The following is a 21,783-nucleotide window of genomic DNA, read 5'->3' on the forward strand; positions in this document are numbered from 1 at the left end:
TTGCCCACTGCACATTCTTCCTTCCAAGAACAGGAAGTGTCAGCACAATGGCAGATAGGAAATTATAACAACACAAGATTCTTTGTCTAGATCTGGGAGGAGACGGTCGCAGGTGCCACCCAGTCTGTGTGTATGTTTTTGTGTGTTTTTCTTTCTGTAGCCACAATATCAAAAGCCTTAGAAGATTTCAGTCCATCTTAAAAGAAGAGAACGCTGTACCTGCAACTAAAATCTGTTAGAGTGGTTCTTCACTGGTCTAGCTATAGAACCCACCACCACAGCATTCACAAGAAAGACCAAATTTCTGAAAGTTTTCAGCAATTAAAGACATTTTAGTGGTTGAAATGCTGCTGTCTGGACCCGAAACAAAGCATATGACTGGACGAAAAGAGTGGACAAAACTTTGTGAGGTAGTTCCTTCAAACATCATATTCCTCCCTATTTCGTTGTGAAAGCATTATCATGTGAAAAACAGCTTTTTTAAAGCTACTTCTACTCAAAATAACTCAGTAAATAAGTACAGATTTTAAGAAAAAGGACAGAATAGTTGTCCTTGTCCAACAAAATTTGTAAAATAAAACCTACAGGTACATGTCTGACTCAAACGTCCGTACATCCTGATACTGTGCCATTTTTTTCCCCAGGCACTAATTTGAGATCCACTGAAACCAGATCCACGACCCACTTTTGGGTCCCAATCCACCAGTTGAGAACCACTAAATTATTTCAGTCAGGAGAGTCTTAATACGATTTTAACAATTTATTTTACAAATTTTGATGAAAGAGAAATGTTTTTGGTGATTAGACTCCATTGTGATGACATCATGAACTTAAAGGGGTAGTGAGGCAGACTGCAGGAATAGGATACCCCCCTATGGAGTCTAGACACAGGTGGGGGTGTTGAGGGACACTGGATCAGATGAGGAGAAGTGACTGAGAAGCTAGACCGGGACACCAGTGAGGTGGCTTTGAGGATACTGAGGTATGCAGGATGACCCGAGAGGATTAGGACAAGATGCTGATGAACTGAATGGAGGTGGCTGGGGTGGGGGAGGGTTGCTGGGTCTGCACTGAAATGACAGGGTGACAGGGAAAGAGGAGACCACGGATTTAAAATATGACCGATCTATGATGATTACACAAATAAGGCTGTGGCAGAATGATTATGAAACAGTCTTCCTGCTTGTACTTTCACTGATAAATCAAACCTACGGGGACTTTTTGGCTTGGTTTGAAACTCACTAACTAAAACTAATGTCCCTTCATAAGCAGAAAATAAAGTTTTACCATTCCTCTTATGTTTTTAATGCCCAAATGGCTGCTGTAGGAAAGGTGTCAGACAAAGTAATCATCTGCATAATGCTGATACAGCTGTTGTCCACATATTCCCAGGTAAACATGAAAGTAAGTAATATTTTGGCCTGGTAAAAGAAGGCAGAATAAGAATTTTTGCAACAATGCCCCTCAAGCAGGACTTACATTTCTGTTTCAGGTATACACTGCAGGTTTGTGAAACCTGAACCTATGCACACATGCTCCTGCTCAAAGTTGAACAGTCCTGGGCAGAACTTTAGAGGCTGATATAAGGCCATTTGGTAATAAAATGCCTTTAAGTTTTTTGGTGGTTGGTTTTACAGAAATAGAAACAAGAAGATGCCACTTCTGTCTGAGAAATGTGCAGTGTTTGCCCCAACTTTCTAATATTGATCAAACAAAACAACTGTACAAAAATTAACTAAATTAGCTGATGGCAAAAAATCATCAAGAGCAGCATCTCTACAGGACTCCTATCTGATTTGAGCATGGGCCTGACTCCAGTTCTTCGTCTACAGATCAGGAACTACACAGATTGTGGCTGCGTTCAGAGCAGACAGGTCATCACGCCGTCCTCTGGCGGGCAGGTCAACCAGCTGCAGCTCGTCATCGTCAAAACTTACCTGAACGAGAACGGCTACGCCGTGTCGGGGAAGTGTGACCGCACCTGTAACACCCTCATCCCTTTCCTCATCTTCCTCTTCATCGTCACCCTCATCACCGCCTGTGCCCAGCCCTCGGCCATCATCGTCACGCTCAGGTGAGAGACCCGTCCCGCCCCATGCAGATTACTTCTGCTTGTTTTTGTCCACTCTGTTGAAAATGTCAGATTTATTTGTTCTGTTTGAATCTCTTTGTTTGGATGCAGTGCAGTGAATGTGTAACATTTCTATGCTGTCTTGTCTCTCAGGTCTGTTGATGAGCAGGAGCGGCCTTTTGCTCTTGGCATGCAGTTTGTGTTGCTACGAACTCTGGGTAAGGCCCTGAATATTTATACTGTAATGAATGCTAGATATAAACCAATAACAATGGTAAACACTGCGTTAAAGCTAAGTAGAGTCATTAATGACAAAAATAGTCAGAAGGGTTCCAGAGAGCCAGCGCTGAGACAGAAAACCACAGTTAGTCAAATGCAGCATTTAATTTTTACAGTTAAGTTGTTTTTCCAGCTGGTCCATAACTCACTTTTCTTACTATCTCTTTCCCGGAGCTGTAATTCCCTCTCCTGTTAACACACTACGCTTTAAACAGCACACAGGGATGCAGCTCTGCTGGGTAGACCTCTGTGAACTATGCTGTAGATAAGTGTAGGAAAGCCCTCAGGGTTAGCGAGCGCTGCCCTAACACGCCTCTGGTCTGCTCGGTATGTCTGTGTGAACATAAAGCTGTCACATCACTCCTCTTAAACACCTCAACATGTGTGTATCAGGGTCAGGGGAAAGTGTGTGTTCATGCTTTGTTTGGTCTTAAAAAAACAAGTAATGGCTTTATTATTAAGTCTGATGCAATCCTGATGTACAGCTCTGCAACACTTTATAAAATTCAGATCATAAATGTCTGTTTCTGTGTCAAAAATGCTGAAATATTTAAATATCTACACATGCAATAATGTTTTTAACATTAGTTATTATTGTCAAAGACTTTAAAAGCATCTATTGTGATGTTTAAGTCAATGGTTTACATTAGTTATGCTCATGGTTAAACAGTGCCACCCAGTGGTGAAAAATCCGAACTACAACAGACTTTTTAAAGACTCCTTACTCTTAAAGTTTTTTTTTTTTAATTAATTGTTTCTTTGTTAAAGATACTGTAAAACCTTAAAAGATTTTACAGTAAAGAACCATAAAATAACTTCACAGATAAAGTTATTAAAGGAGATTAAAGATATAAAACAGTGTTACTCAACCCTGCTCAATCAAAGAGCCAAATTATTGAAAAATACATCTGCAAGAGCCACAATCTAAGGGGTGAAGCAAAAACAGCCTGAAGTACAGTAACAATAAGTTAAAATCGCAAAAATCATCAAAAAGCACCAAAATGGGTGAAAAGGGGTGAGAATGGGGAGGAAAAGGGGTCAGAAAGTAGCAAAAAGTGGGTGAGAAGTGACAAAATGAGTTATAGGTGACATTTGATGGTCCAAATGTGGAAAAAAAAGAGTGAAAAATGACTAAAATGGGCAAAAAGCAGCCAAGAGTGGCGAAAATTGGCAAAAAAATAGAAAACAAGTGGTATTTTGTAGCAAAAGGTAGTTGAAATGTGTGAAAAAGGGCAAAAATGGGGGTGGTATTTAGTGGCAAAAGGTTGCTTAAATGGGTGAAAAGTGGCAAAAAATAGTGAAAAGGGGGCAAAAAGATTCTCTTTTTTAAGGTATTCTGGGGGAATAATATTTGAAATTAAGACATAACAGAGCAACAGATAATCACGAAAGAGCCACTTGGCTCAAGAGCTACACGTCGAGTATCACTGATATAACGTATAGTTAATGTGAACTGTGTGATTCTTTAGGTTCTTCTGTTTACCTTTATTTTAATGCTTGAAGATCTCTCTTAAAAATCAATGATGTATACTTACTTTTGTAAATAGATCTCAGGAAAACAATTTGAAAACAATGTTTTAATCTGTACGATGCCTGAAAGAGCAACACTCTAAGTTTAACTTCAGGGAATACAGAAAAAACACCAACATTAAATCCAGACTCAGCCCACAGACTCAGTCAGCGCCTGTGGCTTTATAAGGAACCCTGCATGATCAGACAAGTTCGTCTTGTTGGATAGATATTTGTATCTCTTGTATGTATATTGAACTAAAAATCTCACTAATTATCTGCACTTTACATATTTTGAGGTCATAAACTCACCAGGAGGCCGCCATGTTTTTGTCCACGCTGGCGCTTTGATGTCACAGTTCTTAGCTTCGCTCCTCACCGTTCCTCTGCAGTAACCACTGTTTCAGACTGGCAGCCAGTGTTAGGGCTCCATCTCAGAAACGCAGCATGTCTCATGCACGGAGAATCTTAAAAATCCGAGGTCTCTTCTATTTTTATTTGCACCATGAGCCGTTATCTGTCAATCTAGACAGGAAAATGATAAATACAGAGCCATATTTACCTTTTTGTAGGAAATATTTACATCCACATAGGTAGAATACATTTGAAATCTGTTTCTTGATGAACCAGATGAAGGCCACGAGTTAAAATGCATCTGTTTAATAAAGTTGTTCCCCGAACTTCTACTCTTTATGAGGCTTTCTGTTTCCATGCGGTTCAGGTAAAGATAAAAACAGAACGAAAGCACTTCCAGTTTGCACTTTTCAAAGTAAAAGTCCACTTCAGCATTTCTTTAGAGAAACTCCCTTTGTGTGTACATACTGCTTTTATTTTCAAAAGCTCCCAGCACGCTTCCACTGCACACTGAATCCAGTCACTTGCAGGGAGGTTTATTGAGGTCAAACTTAGCAGGAATGATTGAGCTTTGACAGCAGGGAGAAAACTTGTGTCTGGTATGAAAGCTGTTATGGCAGCAACAGCTGCAAGCAGAAAAAAATGTCTGAAAAACGGTAACTGTATAGCAACTGAGGAGCACTGCAGCACTGTGACATCACACTACCAGCGTGGACCAAAGCATGGCGGCCTCCTGGTGAGTTTATGAACTCAGATTTACTCAATATGCAGATATCTGGGATATTTAGTGAGTTTTTTAGTTCAATATACATTTGAGAGATATAAATATCTGTTCTACAAGATGAACTTTTCTGTTCATGCAGGGTTCCTTTTAAGAGATTTGATGCTTGAAAACCAAGCAAACAGCTCTGATGCTACCCTTGGCTCACACTAGTGTTTTACTCAAGACCACACTGTCCCTGATAGTGCAGCAACTTATAAATGTCAGAAGTTGCAATATTTCTCTAACTTTAATTTGTAAAAATACAATTTTGATGTATTGATTTTTTTTTGCAGCAGAGATTTTATGCACATTATGCAATCAAAGTGTCAACACAGCAGTCCATTTAAATGAAACTAATCCCTGCTTGCATCAATGCTGATGCACCGTGATGCTGCTGCTGGCAAAGCTTCACCTCCTCCACCCCAGCCTCCTCCTTTATAGCTTAAAGCTTGCTGCACCCTCATGTTCAGATTCATGCTACTATTAATGTCATGATTTCATTGTTTTAATTATACATCGTCATAAATGGATAAATATAAATATACGCACTCCCTGTAAAGTCAAAGCATGCTGCTTGACTAACCCAGGGAGGATCTTTTAAGCAGATTCTTCTCTGCCAAGTTGAACTCCATATTCATTTTGCAATAAATGATTAAATGTATAATGAGTTTTCCTCATTGAATGTATGCTATAACATAGAATGAGTTATTGCTTGAAGTTTTTTTGAAAAATACATTTGAGAAACCTAATAATACTCACATATTAAAAAATCAAATTAAATTGCAGTCACAATATTGGGGGGAAAAATGCAATTAGATTATTTTTGCAAATATTTCAGCCCTAATAAAAATCAATTTAAGAAAAACCATGACAAGGTTAACCAGAAGAAGGTTTTCTTTTTAATAAATTTGACAAATAAAAACAAGGAGTCTGCAACTCTTTCAAAGAACAACATGCAAAAATCTCAATACTTAACAAATTTGTTCGACTAACTTGTAATACTAAATTCTTGTATGTATTTAAAAGCCACCGACAAGTCCAGAATTATTTTAGATGTCTGAAAATGAGATGTTTATCCAGATTTTTCAGGTGAATGAGGCCTAAAGTAAGTGTTCAGAGGTATTTCTGACTAGAAATAAGATGGACTGATGTCTGAGTTTTTGCAGGTGAAGCTATTTGTTGTTTTAGCAAGGGCTTCTCCTTAGTCTCACATTAATGAAGTCGAAGAAAAGCAGATCAGGGCTGGTCTCCGACGGTATTGATGGAAAATCCCGAGTCCGGCCAGCCCGAGACCAAGACAAGACCAAGACATTTAAAATATGGTCTTGAGACTTGTCTCAAAACCAAGACCGCCCTCAAGTACTACAAAACTGGCTCACACCACTGTTTAAAACTGCAAAAACACAGTAACATGTAAAAAGAGTTAATCTGGTATCATCAGAGTAAGTCTGGTTATGTAGTTTGGGAATGGGGCTGAATGTAGGTCCTTTAGAGTAAGTTTTTACTTTTTGTTTTCAATTTTAGTTTAGTTTTTCCTGCTTGTTTGTTAGTTTTGTTACATTCACAGTTACAGAGTTGCTTAGTGATGGCATCAGAGTGATTCATCAGCACGTTTTTATAGCATTTTCCACCCCTGTAATCAATTGATTGAAATAAATTGATCATTTTGATGGCACTAATAGTTTAAACTCATGTAGAGCAGATATGGAGTAATGGATGTGTCTTCTCCTGCAGCCTACATCCCCACGCCCATCTACTTTGGCGCAGTGATCGACACCACCTGCATGCTGTGGCAGCAGGACTGCGGCGTGCACGGCTCCTGCTGGGAGTACGACGTCACCTCCTTCCGCTTCGTCTACTTCGGCCTGGCCGCCAGCCTCAAGTTCGTGGGCTTCATCTTCATCTTTCTCACCTGGTACTCGATCAAGCACAAGGAGGAGCGGGCTGAGCGCTGGCGCCAGCACCTGCCTCCACTAGGCACCGTCAGCGAGCTCATCTGCCACGCCGGCGGCCAGAAGAGCCACGCCCGTACCCGCTCCTGCCCCGTCTTCATCCCGCCACGGCCCGACCCGCCTGCCGCGCTGCTGCTCAGCCGTGGACACAGCAGCCTCAGCTGCCCCGGCAACGCCCTCAAAGCAATAACCCCGCCTATTCTGGTACCGCATCACCACAGAGGCTCCGCCCACGTCTGAGAGCCGCACAGCCTCCCTCTGGGCTTCATCGTGACATGTGCCTTCCTGCACCACAGCGATCAGACACCAGGTGGGGCTTGAACCCTGACACAGGCCGCCCACCTCACCCAAAGGGCTGCTCTTTGTCGTTTATTGTAACAGGAGGCTGACGGATGATCTTATCCTCAGAGCATATCATCAGCTGCAGCCACAGATGCTCAGACCTCCACCTCAAGGTTCGGACCATGTAAAGAAGTCACATGGTGCTACTGTAAGCGGGCAGGGCATTACAATCTCTGTACAGACATCTAAAGCACAAGTGACAAACCTGTACTATGCAAGATCCAATGTACAGCTTTCCCTTCTCAGTACTGTACAGCTCCCTCTGTCCTACACCTGTACCTCCTCTGTCTTCCCTGCTTCACTCACTCATACCATCATGTGTCAAAAATCTCCTCGTATTGAGCCATTCCATCCCTCTAATTTATCCTCTCTTGTCCTTCTTTTTTCGTATCAGTGCCTCTCAGGCTGTCTCGGCCAGTCCAGTATTCAAAGCTAGCAACCAGGTTAAAGCTAGCTACCAAAAAAGCCAGTCACTGTCCTCTTAGTGAGCGACGCTCTTCTGCTTTGTTTCCCTCAGCTTTGTGTGTTTACGAACAGACGGAGACAAAGTTCCTCGCCTTGGAAAACCATGTAGCTAAAAGCCGACATGCACCAACGGTACAGTGTTAAACCAAGTGTTGTCAGGGGAGCAGGGCATCGTTATTTAATTTCACATTAAAGTGTAATTATTAGAATGGAATAAGAACGGTGTCACATCTCTGACCATGTGCTGAAGCTACTGTATGTCCAAAAGATGTGATTGTACTTGAAACTGGAAACACAACCAAGATTCAGAACCAAACAAAAGCTGTTCTTTTGTATCAAAATGACCCATTTTAAAAATCTTGACTGATTTGTATCTACTGCTGCAATCAAAAGCAACACAAAAGACGCATCATTTTGGCTTTGTGTAACGGCTTCTCCATTCTTATGGTCACCAGATGTACATAATAGTAATCTAGTAGATTAGGCTTTAAAAAGTAGTGCAGAAAGCATGTTGAAAACCAACTTTCATCAGCGATATGATCAGATTCTGGGTGTTTGGCGCCCTCTAGTGGGCAAAGAGAAGATTGCGTGAAGGCCAGTGAATGTTGCTGTTTGTCAGACCTGCTGTAAGAAGAGATTCATGGTTATTTAAGCTTGATCACTGCAATGAATTTATCCCTCAATGCAAAAAAAACCTTGACTGTATGCCACATTAAGGCTGTCCAGCAGTGTTTAGTTAATGGCACAAATCTGAGGAGGGTTGGATGTTTTAAAAGAATTTTCTAATTTTCTCTGACTTTAGTCTCTTGTGATGTTAAAGCATCTTATAAAACAAGCTTCCTTTGAAAAGTGCTAAAAGGTGCACACAAACAGTCTTCAGTGGACAAATTTTATCTTTAAAAAAAGTCGAATAAAGTTGTTTAAATTTGATCATTTCAGTTCTAGAAACTTAAAGGATGGAGAAACTGATGCAGTGAAAGTTTTTGGCCAAGGTTCATGTTGTACTGCCGGGTCATCATGATAGATCCGCGAATGATTTTAGTATTACCGTGACTTTAGTACCTCAAATGACATATTCAGAAGTGATCATTGTGTAAATACTGACAAAGCAAATGAAGCGTATTCTAGAGCTCACACATAGTTAGGAGCATATTTATGATCTAACCCCATGCCATTGTAGACTCAAATATAAAGACTTAAAGCTACAAAAGGGTTACTTTGGTGCCTGAGCAGTATTACTCACATGGGAAGTTTTTACGTCTTATGGGGAGGGAGTTGGGTTAAAAACAGAGCTTTTTTTTAATTGTCGAAAGGATGAACAAGTTTTGCTACCCAGAATGCCCTTCTTCTCTTCATGTGTGATGATTCTCTGCCTGCCCTCTAGAGCTCAGTGTTTCCCACAGCCTTCAAAACTTTTAAAAAATGTAAAGTTTATCCCATGTGACAGTCTGAAATGCTGCAGACCTAAAAACAAACATGACTAAAATGTGTTTTGATAAAAAGAAACAGGTGCTGTGGAGCAAACACTGCTCCCTTTGCAGGTCAGGGCAGAGAATCCTGCAGTAAATCCACACGGATCATATCCACAGTAAAAGCAGGGAAGTCTGCTGCTACTGTACTGTAAACCTGCTGCTCAAACACCTGGATTTCTGCTGACACACACCACTTCAGGTTGACTGGACATTTTTTGCTTTAACTCGAGTTCTTTTTCGACAGTATTTGAACTGAAAGTGAATTTCCCGGACAGAACAAGAAGATGTGTTCTGAAAGTCGAGCTCTTATTGCTTTTGTTCCTCAGGAGCAGAAGTCCTAATTGATGTTTGTGAACATTTGGTTTACAAATGCCTTGAATACTTGATATTTGTCATTAAAAATGTAAAAAAAAACAAACTACTTGGCTAATTGAATTTTTATTAAAGAAACAACTTTAAAGCAGAAAGGCTCATTTGAAGGTTGAAAGGGTTTTATTTCTTAACAACTTTGTGGCTTTCCTGAAAGCACACTTTGTTCTAACACGTCTACAAACACTGTCGAGAGAGAAAAAGGACAGGGTCAGGTTTTAGCAGAACCACTTCAACACTAGAACCATCAGCAGTGATGTTACATGTTTTGTCGTCACACACAGAGCAGTATCAGAGTGTGCAGTCATACAGTATAACCACTTTGCAGTTACATTCGATGATCTGATCATGTGCAACACTAGTCTGGATTATCAAAGCACTACACCGTCTGTACACCACATGATTAGCTGGGGACATCAACAAAAGCTACACAGCATTTTCTGGCGCTGTCATGATTGTGTAGGAGTGATTTTAGTCATATTAAATTGCTCACTAATGACAAATATGCAACTCTACAAAGTTAGAGCTGGCGCATTGGTGTCACAGTTCCCTGGTAAGTAAAGCAAAAGCAGATTTTAATGTCCCATGATTGTCCAAATGGTTTTATGCTGGAGATATGCTTGCTGTTAACCACAGAGATGCGGACATCGTGGCTGCCTAGCATTGTTGGTGCACGTCCTTAAAGTTTGTTGCTGAAAAAACACTCCTGTATTGGATTTTTGGATGTCTAAAAAAACCCCTCTGTTTCAGCCCTTCTCAGAATGAACTGTTTTTGTAGCTTTAAATGTCACTGAACTGTCTGACTCCGCCCCTTTCAGAAAATTGATGTGGTTCTCCAGATCCTCCTCTCAACTGCCAGCTGAGAGGAGGATCTGGAAGGGAGGGTGGAACTGGTTCTCCCAGCAGGCGGTCCAACCAAACCTGGGGGCGGGGCTAACTCCCCACATGACATCATGGGGGAAAATCTTAGAATGGCTTGTTTTAGCGCACATTTTCTGAAGGGGGGGGTTCAGGTATTTGAGAGAATTGTGGACAGGCCAGGGGAACATATTTTTGTTAGAAAAGCCTGGAAAAGTGATTTTTGCACAATATGTTCCCTTTAAAAATTAACGCAACTTGGATGCAAGATGCATTAAAAACAAGTGGACGAGGCAGAGGATATTTGACAGTAAAGACAACAATAGTAGAATGTATTAAACTGTTAAACTAATTTCATGCAAAAACAAATGTGCCTCAAACCAGATGAAGTTTGTTTTAGAAGTCAACATTTATTCCTATAATAGGGGTGTCCAAACTATGGCCCAGGGGCTAAATGCAACCCATGGCCCATTTCTAAACTCTAAAACATGAAGCTTGTGCTTGACTCTATATTTTATCTGTTTTCTTCTTGACAGACGAGAACATTTTTGTGACATGTTTGGGGCTCGTCTCGCAAGGTAACACAAAACTGTACTCGTCTGTCAGTAAGAAAACAAAATAATTGTAGTTTGTGAAGTTGGTATGAATTACCTACTGTGCTTATTCTGTAAACAAACATTTTGACACGACAATTCATTGATGTGCATCTTTTCGTGACTTAAGTCTTTACCTAGATTCGACTAGATAGACTAGTATCATAAAGGAGAGGTATATGAAAGTGGGCCCATCATCCTTCAGATTTTTTGTATGTGGCCCTCAGTGGAGAAAATCTGGACACCCCTAACCTATACAAATGACGACAATAAGATTGATGTTACAGTTCAAAAAAGTGACCATGTTAACTGGTGCCCTTTAGCAGAGGGCCAGGGCTGCTTGTATTAGTTCATTAAATTTGTCATAGAACAAAAACACTATGCCGAGACATTCAGCAGTGTTTCTATTTCCATCAACATGCACAATGAAGTCGACTGAAAGTCACCAGTTAACATGGTCGTTAACTGTCACAAGAAAACGGAGACTGTGCTGATCTGACCACCTGTTGAAACTCTGAGCTGATCGGTATTTCAAAATTGATCATCTCTATCATGTTAGTTTTGAGCTCAGAATTATCTCCACATTCAGCCAGAGCTCTCTTGTGCCCTCTAGTGGTGGAAGTGGAAACAGCAAGTATATCTCTGGCCTTTTACTGTTATAAAAAGCAGATGAAGACAAACTTAAAAAAGCTTTGCATATAACAGATTAAAAAAAACCCTCCAATAAATAACTTTAGTTTTACACTTGATGTTGATTCAGTAAATTTTTCCAGAAATATCAAACCAGTTCTTTAATTCTGTAGAAATAATCATTTCATAAAATATGATTCAACAATTGACACAAATTTCCTCTCCTCAAACAGCAGAGAGCGAAGCTAAAAGTGCATTTGGGGTCAAATGTTGCATTTGTTTATAAGTGAAAGAGCAGTCTTCTGATGATGCATTCTGTTGCCGGGCAGATTTTTGAGAATAGAATTCTTTTAAAGACTGGAGCGTACCTAAAGCTAATTCTAAGCATTCATTCGGTTTAATTTCACCACTCATACTTGTTTTTCATAAAAACATTAAAAACATCAATGGTGTGTTATCTGTGTGGGACTAAGCATTTTCATCCCAGCACTCAAGTTTAGCTGCATTAAGGCTTTTTTTTTCTAAATATAGATTTAAAAAACATAACACTGTTTACTAATAAATGTAGGCACCTGTAAAAAAATAAACAACAATTTTAATACTCATTATACACCTCTAGCTGAGGTGGCATCACTCGCCTTCACTCTTGGCGAGCTCATCTCCCAATCACTGTGTCTCTGTGTCTCTATGGCGACCAGCAGCTCATTAGCTGGCTGGCCGTCTGCCTCAGAGGCTCTGATTGGAGGGTGGAGGCAGAGAGCCGCTGCCCTCGTAGTCCAAGGTGATGGGCAGCGTCTGCAGCGGCAGCCCCACGTTCTGTGAGGTGCTGCTCTGTGAGCTGGGGGGGCTCCCTGGGGTGCTGGTCTGTGCCTTGGGCCTAAGAGTCTGTGAGGAGAAAGGGAGGTAGCCTTGGGCCTTGAAAATGTCCTCCTCTTCTTCAAGGTCCAGGCCCAGGCCCAGGCCCAGACCATGAGGGCGCGCCTCCTCTCCAGGCTGCAGGCTGCTGTGAGTGCGCAGCAGTCTGTCGTGTCGTGTCTCCAGCTCCGTCAGCCCATTCCCGCTGAACGCATCTCCCTCCATCTCCTCCAGCTGCTGCGCCCACATGTCCTGTTGGAACAGCCCATCTCTCCTTGGACCTACTGATGAAGCCGTCGCCAATGACGCTGACATCACAGACCCCCTTGATGTGTCCTTGAGTCTCTCAGGAAGGTCGTTGACAACAGATTCCAGTTTCCATTCCAGTGTGGACCTGGGTGTGGGTGGTGGTGGCGGTGATTTGCTAGGGGTGGGGGTGGTGGGAGGAGCCTCTGTTGCAAAGCCTGGCCAGACGTTGCTGACTGAGGCAGACTCCTCTCCGCTACCCTCTTCGAGGCCTCCACCCCCGGCCCCGGAGCCCAGCTCTGGCAGGGTGGAGTCTTTGGGCACGTGGGTTTGGTTGAATTTGTTTAAAATGTGTCGCAGTGCAAACATATTATCTACATCCTTCTGGAAGTTGGCCCAGTTGTCTGGGCTGGGGCTGTAGTCAGGCCTACATTCATAAAGGCTTTCGTTTATGCTATACAGATCCTCCAGTCCCTGCCAGTTCACCTCCTCGTCCGTCAGGTTGGGCAGCTTAACCCTGTCGGCCGTCCCATATGGGCTGTGTGCTGCCAGAGAGAGAAACACAAACTTTAGAGACGTGGAGGAAAAGAACAGGGAGCTCTTTTCAAGATCACTCAGACAGCATGCAGTCATGCCCAGCCTCCTGCTCTCACTACAGCAGCCAGGTCTGTGGGGTTTGATGCCCCAAGCATCACACACAATCACACACCTACACACACTTCAAAGCTGCATTAGATAAACTAGACAAACACAGCACCCAAATTAAGCTCAAGCCATGAGTAGTGCAAATACATGCTGCCTCAGAAATTCACATCAGACGGACTAAAAAGAAAGAAACATTTAATGATCCATCCTAAAAAGACTAACAAACTGAGCTGCACAAGAAAAATATGATGGCATAGTTAATGAAAGGCCTGGACTTGATTGAAATGCAAAATCAGTCAACCTGGAATAAAAAAAAACTTAACAGTAGAAGGAAAAAGGTGCTCAGAGAAAAAGAAAAGCTTGCTGCAAAATGGTGTATCCACAGACAAACAAAATGCTATCAGTCAGAGGCAAATGAAGGAAAATCTCAGCAAAAGGCTAAACCAGGGCTGTGTTTTATGTATGCAAGTGAAAACTGAGGAAAAGAAGCACAGGTGCTGTTTCAGGTCTCCTGTTAAGATGAGCTTTGTTTGTTCTGCAGCTAGAGAATGGAGATGTTTGCACATAGGGACTCACAGGAAGGAGAGGCTCGGTCTCCTCTTTGACCACTTTCGGTGCTGCTGCTGCCTGGTAAGCAGGTGTCAGAGACAGAGGTCAGCGGGAGGACAGAGAGCTCACAGAAACTCGTGTGTCCATTCTACCACAAGCTAATGGCCATGAGCAAATATGTGAATGTCACAATACACTGTAACGCTAATGTGATGGCTGATTTGTGGATGTGGTTGATATGGCATGGAAGGGGATGTTTGAGGAATAGTTTGACATTTTGGGAACTTGTTGGTTCCAAGAGTGAGAAGAGAGAAACCAATAATTGTCAGGTACGTGAATGAAAGTATAGCCAGAGTAGAGTTAGCTTAGCTTAACGTAAAGACAAAGGAAAACAGCTAGCTTAACTCCCTGTAAAAACACTGTCTTTTGCATTTTTATTTCTGGGTTAAGATAGCTTTTAGCCTGCTGCCAGCTTCATGCTAGGCTGATTGCCTCTGGCTGTAGTTGCATAAAAGTACAAAACAGATAGAAAACTGATATTTCATTACATGTTTTACATTGGAGTAAGGCTAGCTAGCAGATCAAGCTAAAAGTCACTTCCTGTGTAATAAGATTGTTTGTTTTTTTTTTTACATCTTTAGCAGGTTAGCTCATTTTTAATTGTTTCAAGCCTTTATGCTTCAGCTAGCTGCCACTAGCTGTAGCGCTACATGTACAACTAGAACCTGGCCCCAAAATGTACTCTTTGTTTACAGTCTAAATGGTAGCTTCAGGCTAGCTCTTTTTTTGCATACTCCAGGTGAAATGCTAAGCTGAGCTAACTGCCTCTTGCTGTAGCTCCATACACGTACTTAACTAAAACTAAACTGTGCTATTTTATTATAGTTTTTACATTTAAGTAAAGCTAGCTCTTTACAGCTGATCCAAGTCTTAATGCTTCAATAGCAACTTTTCTAACAGTTTCATCAGTGAAAACAGGCTAGCTCATTTCAAGTGTTCATGCCTTTACGCTAAGCTCAGCTAGCTGTAGCTCCACATATGTGCAGCTAGAAACTGTCCCAATTCTCTGTAAAATTGCTTAGTCAAGCTAACGGCCTGTGGCTGTAGTGCCATAAATGTCCGTTACAGATAGTAACCTGATATTTTATTACAGATTCAAGCTTGCCACCAGTTTTCATGCTTAACTTCTTGTGTAAAAGGCAAACTTTTTTTTTTGCTCATTTCGAGTATTTCAAGCCTTTATGCTAAGCTAAGCTAACTATATCTGTAGCTCTACACATGCACCACTAGCAGCTGGTCTAATACCCTTAAAACACAAAATGTTACTTTTACTTTACAGTCGTTTCAGGGTACCTCTTTTGGTGAAATGCCAAACTTATGTAAGTCTCTGGCTGTAGCCTAATTGTAGCTCAGTTCCCTTAAAAAAAAACGCACATTTTGATAATTGCTTTACACTTGGCCCTCGGCTAGCTCTTTTCACCTGCTTTGTTTTTATGCTAGGCTAAGTTTACAGCCTAAGGCTCTTGGTTTTTACATTATATCAACAAATCAGTGAGTCATCTAGCTTAATCCCTTTGTAAAAACACAAACTTTTTTTTTAATCACTGGCTTTACAGTGACTTCCCTTTTGCTTGTGCCAGGTCTATGCTATGTTATGCTAACACTCCCATCAAAGTAGTTTCATATATACACTACATGGCCTCAATCCCTTTAAAATTTCAAATTTGTCCCTCTTTTTTTACACTGCTTTGGAATTGAAAGGTTTAAAGGTCCTAAAAGCTTTAAATTTAGCTTACAGATATAAAAGAGGAGGCATTCCAATTCAAATGTTTCCCATATGATCAAACTATTCCTTTAAAGTTTTCATGTGAAGTATGATGCATGAGTAGGGATGATACAGTATCATGCATTTTCATTCACGTGCATTTGATGCAATGGGGGTCTAAAGTCAAAGCACATACTCAGCACATCCCTACAGGACTTCTTTAATCTTAATTAGCCATGCTATCATAAAAATAGCTACAAGGATCATCTTTAAAGCTATATTTTCACTCAGGCAACTGTAAAGATACTACTTCTGTAGCAGAGAAGATCGGAGCTGCTGATTGATTGTTCAAATATCTGCAGGCTGACATGACACAGCAGTTTGAAGTGAAGACAGATGGTGTGCACAGAGGTGTCAACAAATGAAGCTGCTTTAATGAGGAAAAAAAAATCGTCTGTTATGGTTTGTTAGGGTGTCCCCAGCATGCAGCCACAGATCAAGCGCCAGCACTCCACGCATGGATGGATTAGTGGGAATGAGGCGAATTCGGCCCATGCAGGTGTTAAAGAAAAAGCCACTGAAGAGAAACAAAAATTGGTGGATACCTGTGTGGCTCATAGCTTCCTCCTTCTTTACCTCCTGATCGGAAAAATAAAAGCAATCGATTGTTAATGCTTTGATTCAGGGAGATACAGGAGGGAGATAAAAAGATCATTCACACTGAAGATGTCTTCATGCACAGCTGCTACTCCCTATGGAGAAATGCAATCATTGGATGATCAGAATGAGAAGAAAAAAAGGTTTAAACGGAGGGTTTTTAAAGTGGTGGTTTGAGAGATGAGGGACTGAGTGGCTTGTGATGTGCAGAGTTTAACTGGAGTTTCCCTTTGAAAGTAAAACACACAAGGTTATCCTGTCAGGTGATCCTCATGCTTGAGTCACACGCTTTAAATAGACGCAAGTAACTGCTAGATCCATTTCATCAGGCCAGCTAAAATTTTAATAATGTATTCCTCCAACAAAAACATCACTTGATGTAACCACAACAGCAATTTCATCGGTTCATAGAGCTGGCATCACACATGAGCGAGGGCAGCCAGTGTGAGTAAGGAGATTTTAGGCTGCTATGTGACGTGTGTTGGCACCATTTTGACAAGTCCAGCGTGCCAGTGCTGTAACACAATCAGTTTTCTCAGAGCAGCTTGGCCGCTCTGGTGCTCCACTCTCCAGCTGGTAATTACAGACATTAAGTTTTTTACCCTCAGGACATAAACAACGCAGCCGCTTCATGCCACACACGAAAAAGCTACGGCTGGGCTTTGCAGGCTTTGGTCATGGCAATATTACTTATTAAGCCCCTCCATCCTCCTGTATCTGCTCTGTGAGGGTGCTTAGACCATGTGGTTGTAGTAAAAAACACGCAGCAGCTGATTATTGCAGTGATGCATGACAAGCTCTAATAAAACGACAGTTTCAATTGCACCGATGACAGCATCCTCCAAATAATATCTCCAACACTGCTGGTTGAGTCACAGAAAGGAACAAGGCCAGAGCTGTATGGGGCCTTATTTTCAAAGTAAAATAATATAAACTGAAACATTTGGTTTATGTAAAAGAGGAAAATATTCAAATGAGTGGGAGTCTTGGCCTGGGAGAGAGAGGTCAAAGTGGATAAAGAAAACATTAAATCAGCAAACACAGTGTGATTCTTTAACCTCCACCTGTAATGTCAGCATACGTCACTGAGTGGATCATCCCATAACACATGCAGCATGCAGAATTACGCAAACACACCCCCGGGACTGAAACAGACTTACAACCAAGCAGAAGAGTAGACAAATATTTTTGCTCAGTACGGTCAATTTCATTTAGAATTTTTATTATTTAATCTGATATAAGCGGATTCAAATGAAAGCATGTCCTCACTCTAATTCTTGTACGTAAAATCTGCTTCAGTCATCATTTACGCATAACAACTGCCACTAAACCCAGTGTAGATGTCCACATGAACGACCGCTCTAGGACAGGACGATAGGGAATAGTTTTTACCTGCATCCAAGCCTTTAGGCCGAGGGTTACACTGCTTGTAACCTCGACAACTCCTCATCTCCATAAGCTGGGCATGGAGACTGTTAAGCACCTCTCGATCCACTGCATACACGGCATTGGTCAGCTGAACAGGGGTCAGATAAAACAAATAAGCTTAAAGATGTTGTTTTAGCACCACCATGTATCTGCAGGTTCCTACACACTCAAAGGTTGCATATTTTACTCTTTTAAGACAAGTTTATATTGGTTTTAGAGGTCCCACAAAACATGCCTGTGAAGTTTGTTTTGTATTGGATTTGATTTTTGCCTGTCTAAAAACGCCTCTGTTTGAGCCCTGCTCAGAATGAGCTGTTTATGTGTCTGTGGCTTTAAATGCAAATGAGATGTCTGACTCCACCCCTCTCAGGAAATGGATGTGACATAATGGATGTGGCTTAATGGGTCCTCCTCTCAGCTGGCAGCTGAGAGGAGGATCAGGAGAGGAGGGCGGAACTCTCTTCCAAGCAGGGTGGGCCAACCGAACCTGGGGGCGGGGCTAACTCCCCAAATGACATTATGAGGGGAAAATCTGAGAACAGTTTGTTTCAGCACCCATTTTCTGAAAGGTGGAGAAAGAAAAGGGGGAGGGAATGGATTTTTCTTATTCTTTGGAGTATTGTGGACAGGCCAGGGGCACATATTTTTGTAAGAAAAGCTTGAAAAAGTAGTTTTTGCATAATATGTCCCCTTTAAAAGAATTAAATTCAAGACTTTTTGAGACTTTTGACCGGAGATGAGAAAAACTGACACCCTTTTTTGTATAGCAAAAAATTTAAGACTTCTTACAAGTAAAAATACGACTTTTTAAGACTTTCTGTGGCCTTAAATTTCAAATTTGAGACTCTACAAGGATCCGCAGGAACCCTGATTTGTCTCCAAAGGAGTGCAGAATGACACTGCATGTCTCTGCTTCCTCTAAAAAGTTTTCTGATGCAGGAATCATAGATTTCATCAGCTAAAAGTATGACTAAAAATGTTTACTGACCTTTCTTTCACAAGGAAGACTAAGACTAAGAGCTTTGGCATGGCAAACTTTGATGGAAAGTCAAGTTTAGTTTTCATCAAGAAGACTAAAACAAGGCTGAAGTGTTATTTAGTTTTCCCTGGATGTTAAAAAGTCAACGATATTTTTCCACTGTGGGTAAATCTGTCAAAACACAACACATCTGTAGCTCTTCTACCTTTCAGCGGTAGAAATCAGGGATCACACACCAGTATTATTACCACCAGATCCAGGCAAAGAGAATAAATGTTTAACTCAAGTTTTTGACAAAAATTTATTTTATTTTTTGTCTTTTAAAACGAGACTTAAACTTTAAAGGTTGGAAATGACTAAACGGGTCTAAAACTAATGATCATCTTCAACTAAAACAATGTTTACAATTAAAAATAGCTTTCAAAATTAACACTGGCAGGGACTTATGAACATGCAGACAGACACAGAACACAGATAACTGCCAAAAGATATTCACATACCTGATATGGGTCACTATTAAGGTCAAAATACTCCAGGAAGCCGGTGGAAAACTCGCAGAAAAGGGTGTTGTGGGTCTCATTGATGGTTCTCAGGCACCAGTAGGTGTTGTTATTGGAGCTTGTGCAAGCACAGAAGCCACCCACTAGACAGGAATAGACATCAGCTTTGGTCAGTCATGGAGAAAACTTCTGATACAATTTCACAAATTCAAGGTCTTTTAGTGAGCAAATTACAACCTTAATTTCAATAAAGTTGGGCAGCTATGTAAGACGTAAATTAAAACAGAATACAGTGATTGTCATAAACCCATATTTTATTCACAACAGAACATAAATGACATATCAGATGTTAAAACTGAGACATTTTACCATTTCGTGAAAATATTACCTCATTTTGAATTTGATGGCAGCAACATATATCAAAAAAGTAGGGACAGGGCCATGTTTACCATTGTGTAGCATCCCCTCGTCTTTTAAAAACAATCTGTAAACATCTGGGCAGTGAGGAGATCAGTTACTGGAGCTTTTCAGAGAGAGGAATGTTGTCTCATTTTGTCTGATGTAGGACTCTAGCTGCCGTAAAAGTCTTGGGTCTTCTTTGCTGCGCTGACAGACTGTGTGGTCCAGAATGATTTCTGGATGTGTCTAAGCCAGATTTCCAGAACAGAATCCTGCCTGTTTCAATGCAGTGCTGCCTGAGGGCCTGAAGATCCCGAGCACCCAATACTGACCTTCTGCCTTGTCCCTTGAGATTTCTCCAGATTCTCAAAATATTTTACATTGACGATTTTCTAGAATCATTTCATTTTTTAATGTAGTTTTTCACAGAATGGTGAGCCTCTGCCCATCTTTCCAAGAGACTCTGTCTCTATAAAATGCTCCTTTTATACCCAGTCATGTTACCAACCTGGTCCCAATTAACCTCATTAGCTGCAAAACGCTCCTCCAGCTGTTTTTCAGCTTTTCCAACCTTTTGTTGCCCCGTACATACTTTTTTGAGATATGCTGCTACCATCAAATTCAGTATGAGATAATATGTCTTTATGAAATAGGAAAAGGTCTCAGTTTCAGCATCTGATATGTTGTTTATGTTCTATTGTGAAAAAAATATGGGTTTCGTTGCGGTCTGTTTTTATTTGTATCTTACACAGTGCCCCAACTTTTTTAGAATTGGAGTAGTACAAAAGCCTTGATTTTTGTCTTTTCGGGGCTAGACAGGTTTTGAAGAGACTGTGATGAGCCTGTAGTCAGTTTACATACATGACCAGAGTGGAGCGGTCTGCCAGTGGTCGTTGTTATGTGTGAAACAGGTGAGACCCGGCAGGCTGCAGTCGTCTCCTTTCCTCTGCCGCTTCTTCTCCTTCCTCTCCTTCTTCCTCCTCCTGATCTCGTTGTACAGCTGAACCTTCCCGTCAATCTCATGTGCAGCTTCCCTGTTGGATGAAAATAGTGGGAGACTTTTAAACAAATGGTGACATGAAAGATGACATCAGTGCACATCCCCTCTCTAATGCCAGCAACCGCAGTGTTGGAAGATCTCAGAGGGACTTCCAGAAGGCATCAGCAATGCCAGGGTATGACAGTCTGTTTACTTTCATGTTTAAGCTCTTACTTTGTCCAATTTTCTTTGGGATGACATTCTAGCCACTGTCCTCTCTTCCTTTCCATCTGAACACAGAGCAGGCACTGAGAAAAAACAGCTGCTTTGGATTGGCATAATGTGTTCCCAATGTTTCCTGGTGCAAGCTGATCGCTGTGTTTGAGGGATTGACTGATTTCCCCTCTGTTGAGTCATTCTATCTTTCTGCGTGACTCGATCACTTCCAGACACGCAGAGGATGGGTCCCTGCCATACATCTGCTTTGTCATTTTAAACCCATTCTGGGAGCAAAAACGGACTAAAATGGTGGAGATAACATGCTCTCTTTTGTTTTTTATTGTCGGTAGCACTTCACACAGAAACCACACACATGCTGGAACAATCATCTGGACTACAAAGTCATCTACATGAAGGTGACAGTTAAATGTTACATGCAGTGTCCATGCAAGAACTTAGCAAAGTAGAGCCAAACAGGATCTAAAATGGGAATCAGACTTATTTAGATGTAAGTGCTGATCTAGAGGGAAAGGGAATGACACTAAACTGTTACTTAAAGGGGAAGAAAGACTCACTTAAACGGATGAAGTTGATCATTCCTGCTCTTCAATCTCCCTGCTTTTCTGTCCCCTTTGCTATAATAGCTGCTTTTATAAACAGAGAAAGAGACTAAGGACCAGACAGAAAGCTTTTGGAGTTGGGCATTTTGGGGTGAAGGGAATCAGGTGCAAATCAAGTTGATAAAAAATGTAATTTAAAGTGAAAATGACAGGAAATGGAGAAAGATCTTTGGTAAAGACTGACCCTTTCTTTCCACAGTCACACTCGTCTGGTCGTGTCCTCTTTAGATGACCTCTGACTTCCCGGAGGTTTTTGATTTTGTCTTGAAGAGCTTCAATCTGAAA

The 21,783-nt window shown here is 41.3% G+C and overlaps 2 protein-coding genes across 12 annotated transcripts in view; one reads left to right on the top strand and one right to left on the bottom strand.

Moving 5' to 3' along the window:
- Positions 1 to 9,574, top strand: part of LOC121527457 (solute carrier organic anion transporter family member 5A1) — a 79,132-nt gene extending 69,558 nt beyond the window's left edge. The window contains exons 8-10 of one of the 3 annotated variants that reach the window (XM_041814427.1): positions 1,833 to 2,074; positions 2,225 to 2,289; positions 6,711 to 9,574. In XM_041814427.1, the coding sequence (XP_041670361.1) occupies positions 1,833 to 2,074; positions 2,225 to 2,289; positions 6,711 to 7,168 (765 nt within the window). In that variant the 3' untranslated portion in view covers positions 7,169 to 9,574. The remainder of the gene's footprint in view (positions 1 to 1,832; positions 2,075 to 2,224; positions 2,290 to 6,710) is intronic. The other 2 variants (XM_041814428.1, XM_041814429.1) reach the window with 2 other exon arrangements.
- Positions 9,575 to 11,803: 2,229 nt separating this feature from the next.
- sulf1 (sulfatase 1) overlaps positions 11,804 to 21,783 on the bottom strand; it is a 131,796-nt gene continuing 121,816 nt past the window's right edge. For 4 of the 9 annotated variants that reach the window (XM_041814421.1, XM_041814420.1, XM_041814419.1 and 1 more), the window contains 6 exons: positions 21,683 to 21,777; positions 21,454 to 21,525; positions 20,542 to 20,714; positions 19,282 to 19,424; positions 17,767 to 17,890; positions 11,804 to 13,303 (listed from right to left, as the gene is read on the bottom strand). In XM_041814421.1, the coding sequence (XP_041670355.1) occupies positions 12,384 to 13,303; positions 17,767 to 17,890; positions 19,282 to 19,424; positions 20,542 to 20,714; positions 21,454 to 21,525; positions 21,683 to 21,777 (1,527 nt within the window). In that variant the 3' untranslated portion in view covers positions 11,804 to 12,383. Of the gene's footprint in view, positions 13,304 to 13,979; positions 14,031 to 16,322; positions 16,357 to 17,766; positions 17,891 to 19,281; positions 19,425 to 20,541; positions 20,715 to 21,453; positions 21,526 to 21,682; positions 21,778 to 21,783 lie in introns of all 9 variants that reach the window. The other 5 variants (XM_041814425.1, XM_041814424.1, XM_041814426.1 and 2 more) reach the window with 5 other exon arrangements.

This window comes from Cheilinus undulatus, linkage group 19, assembly GCF_018320785.1.
Source record: "Cheilinus undulatus linkage group 19, ASM1832078v1, whole genome shotgun sequence".
In the NCBI taxonomy this organism is placed as follows: domain Eukaryota; kingdom Metazoa; phylum Chordata; class Actinopteri; order Labriformes; family Labridae; genus Cheilinus; species Cheilinus undulatus.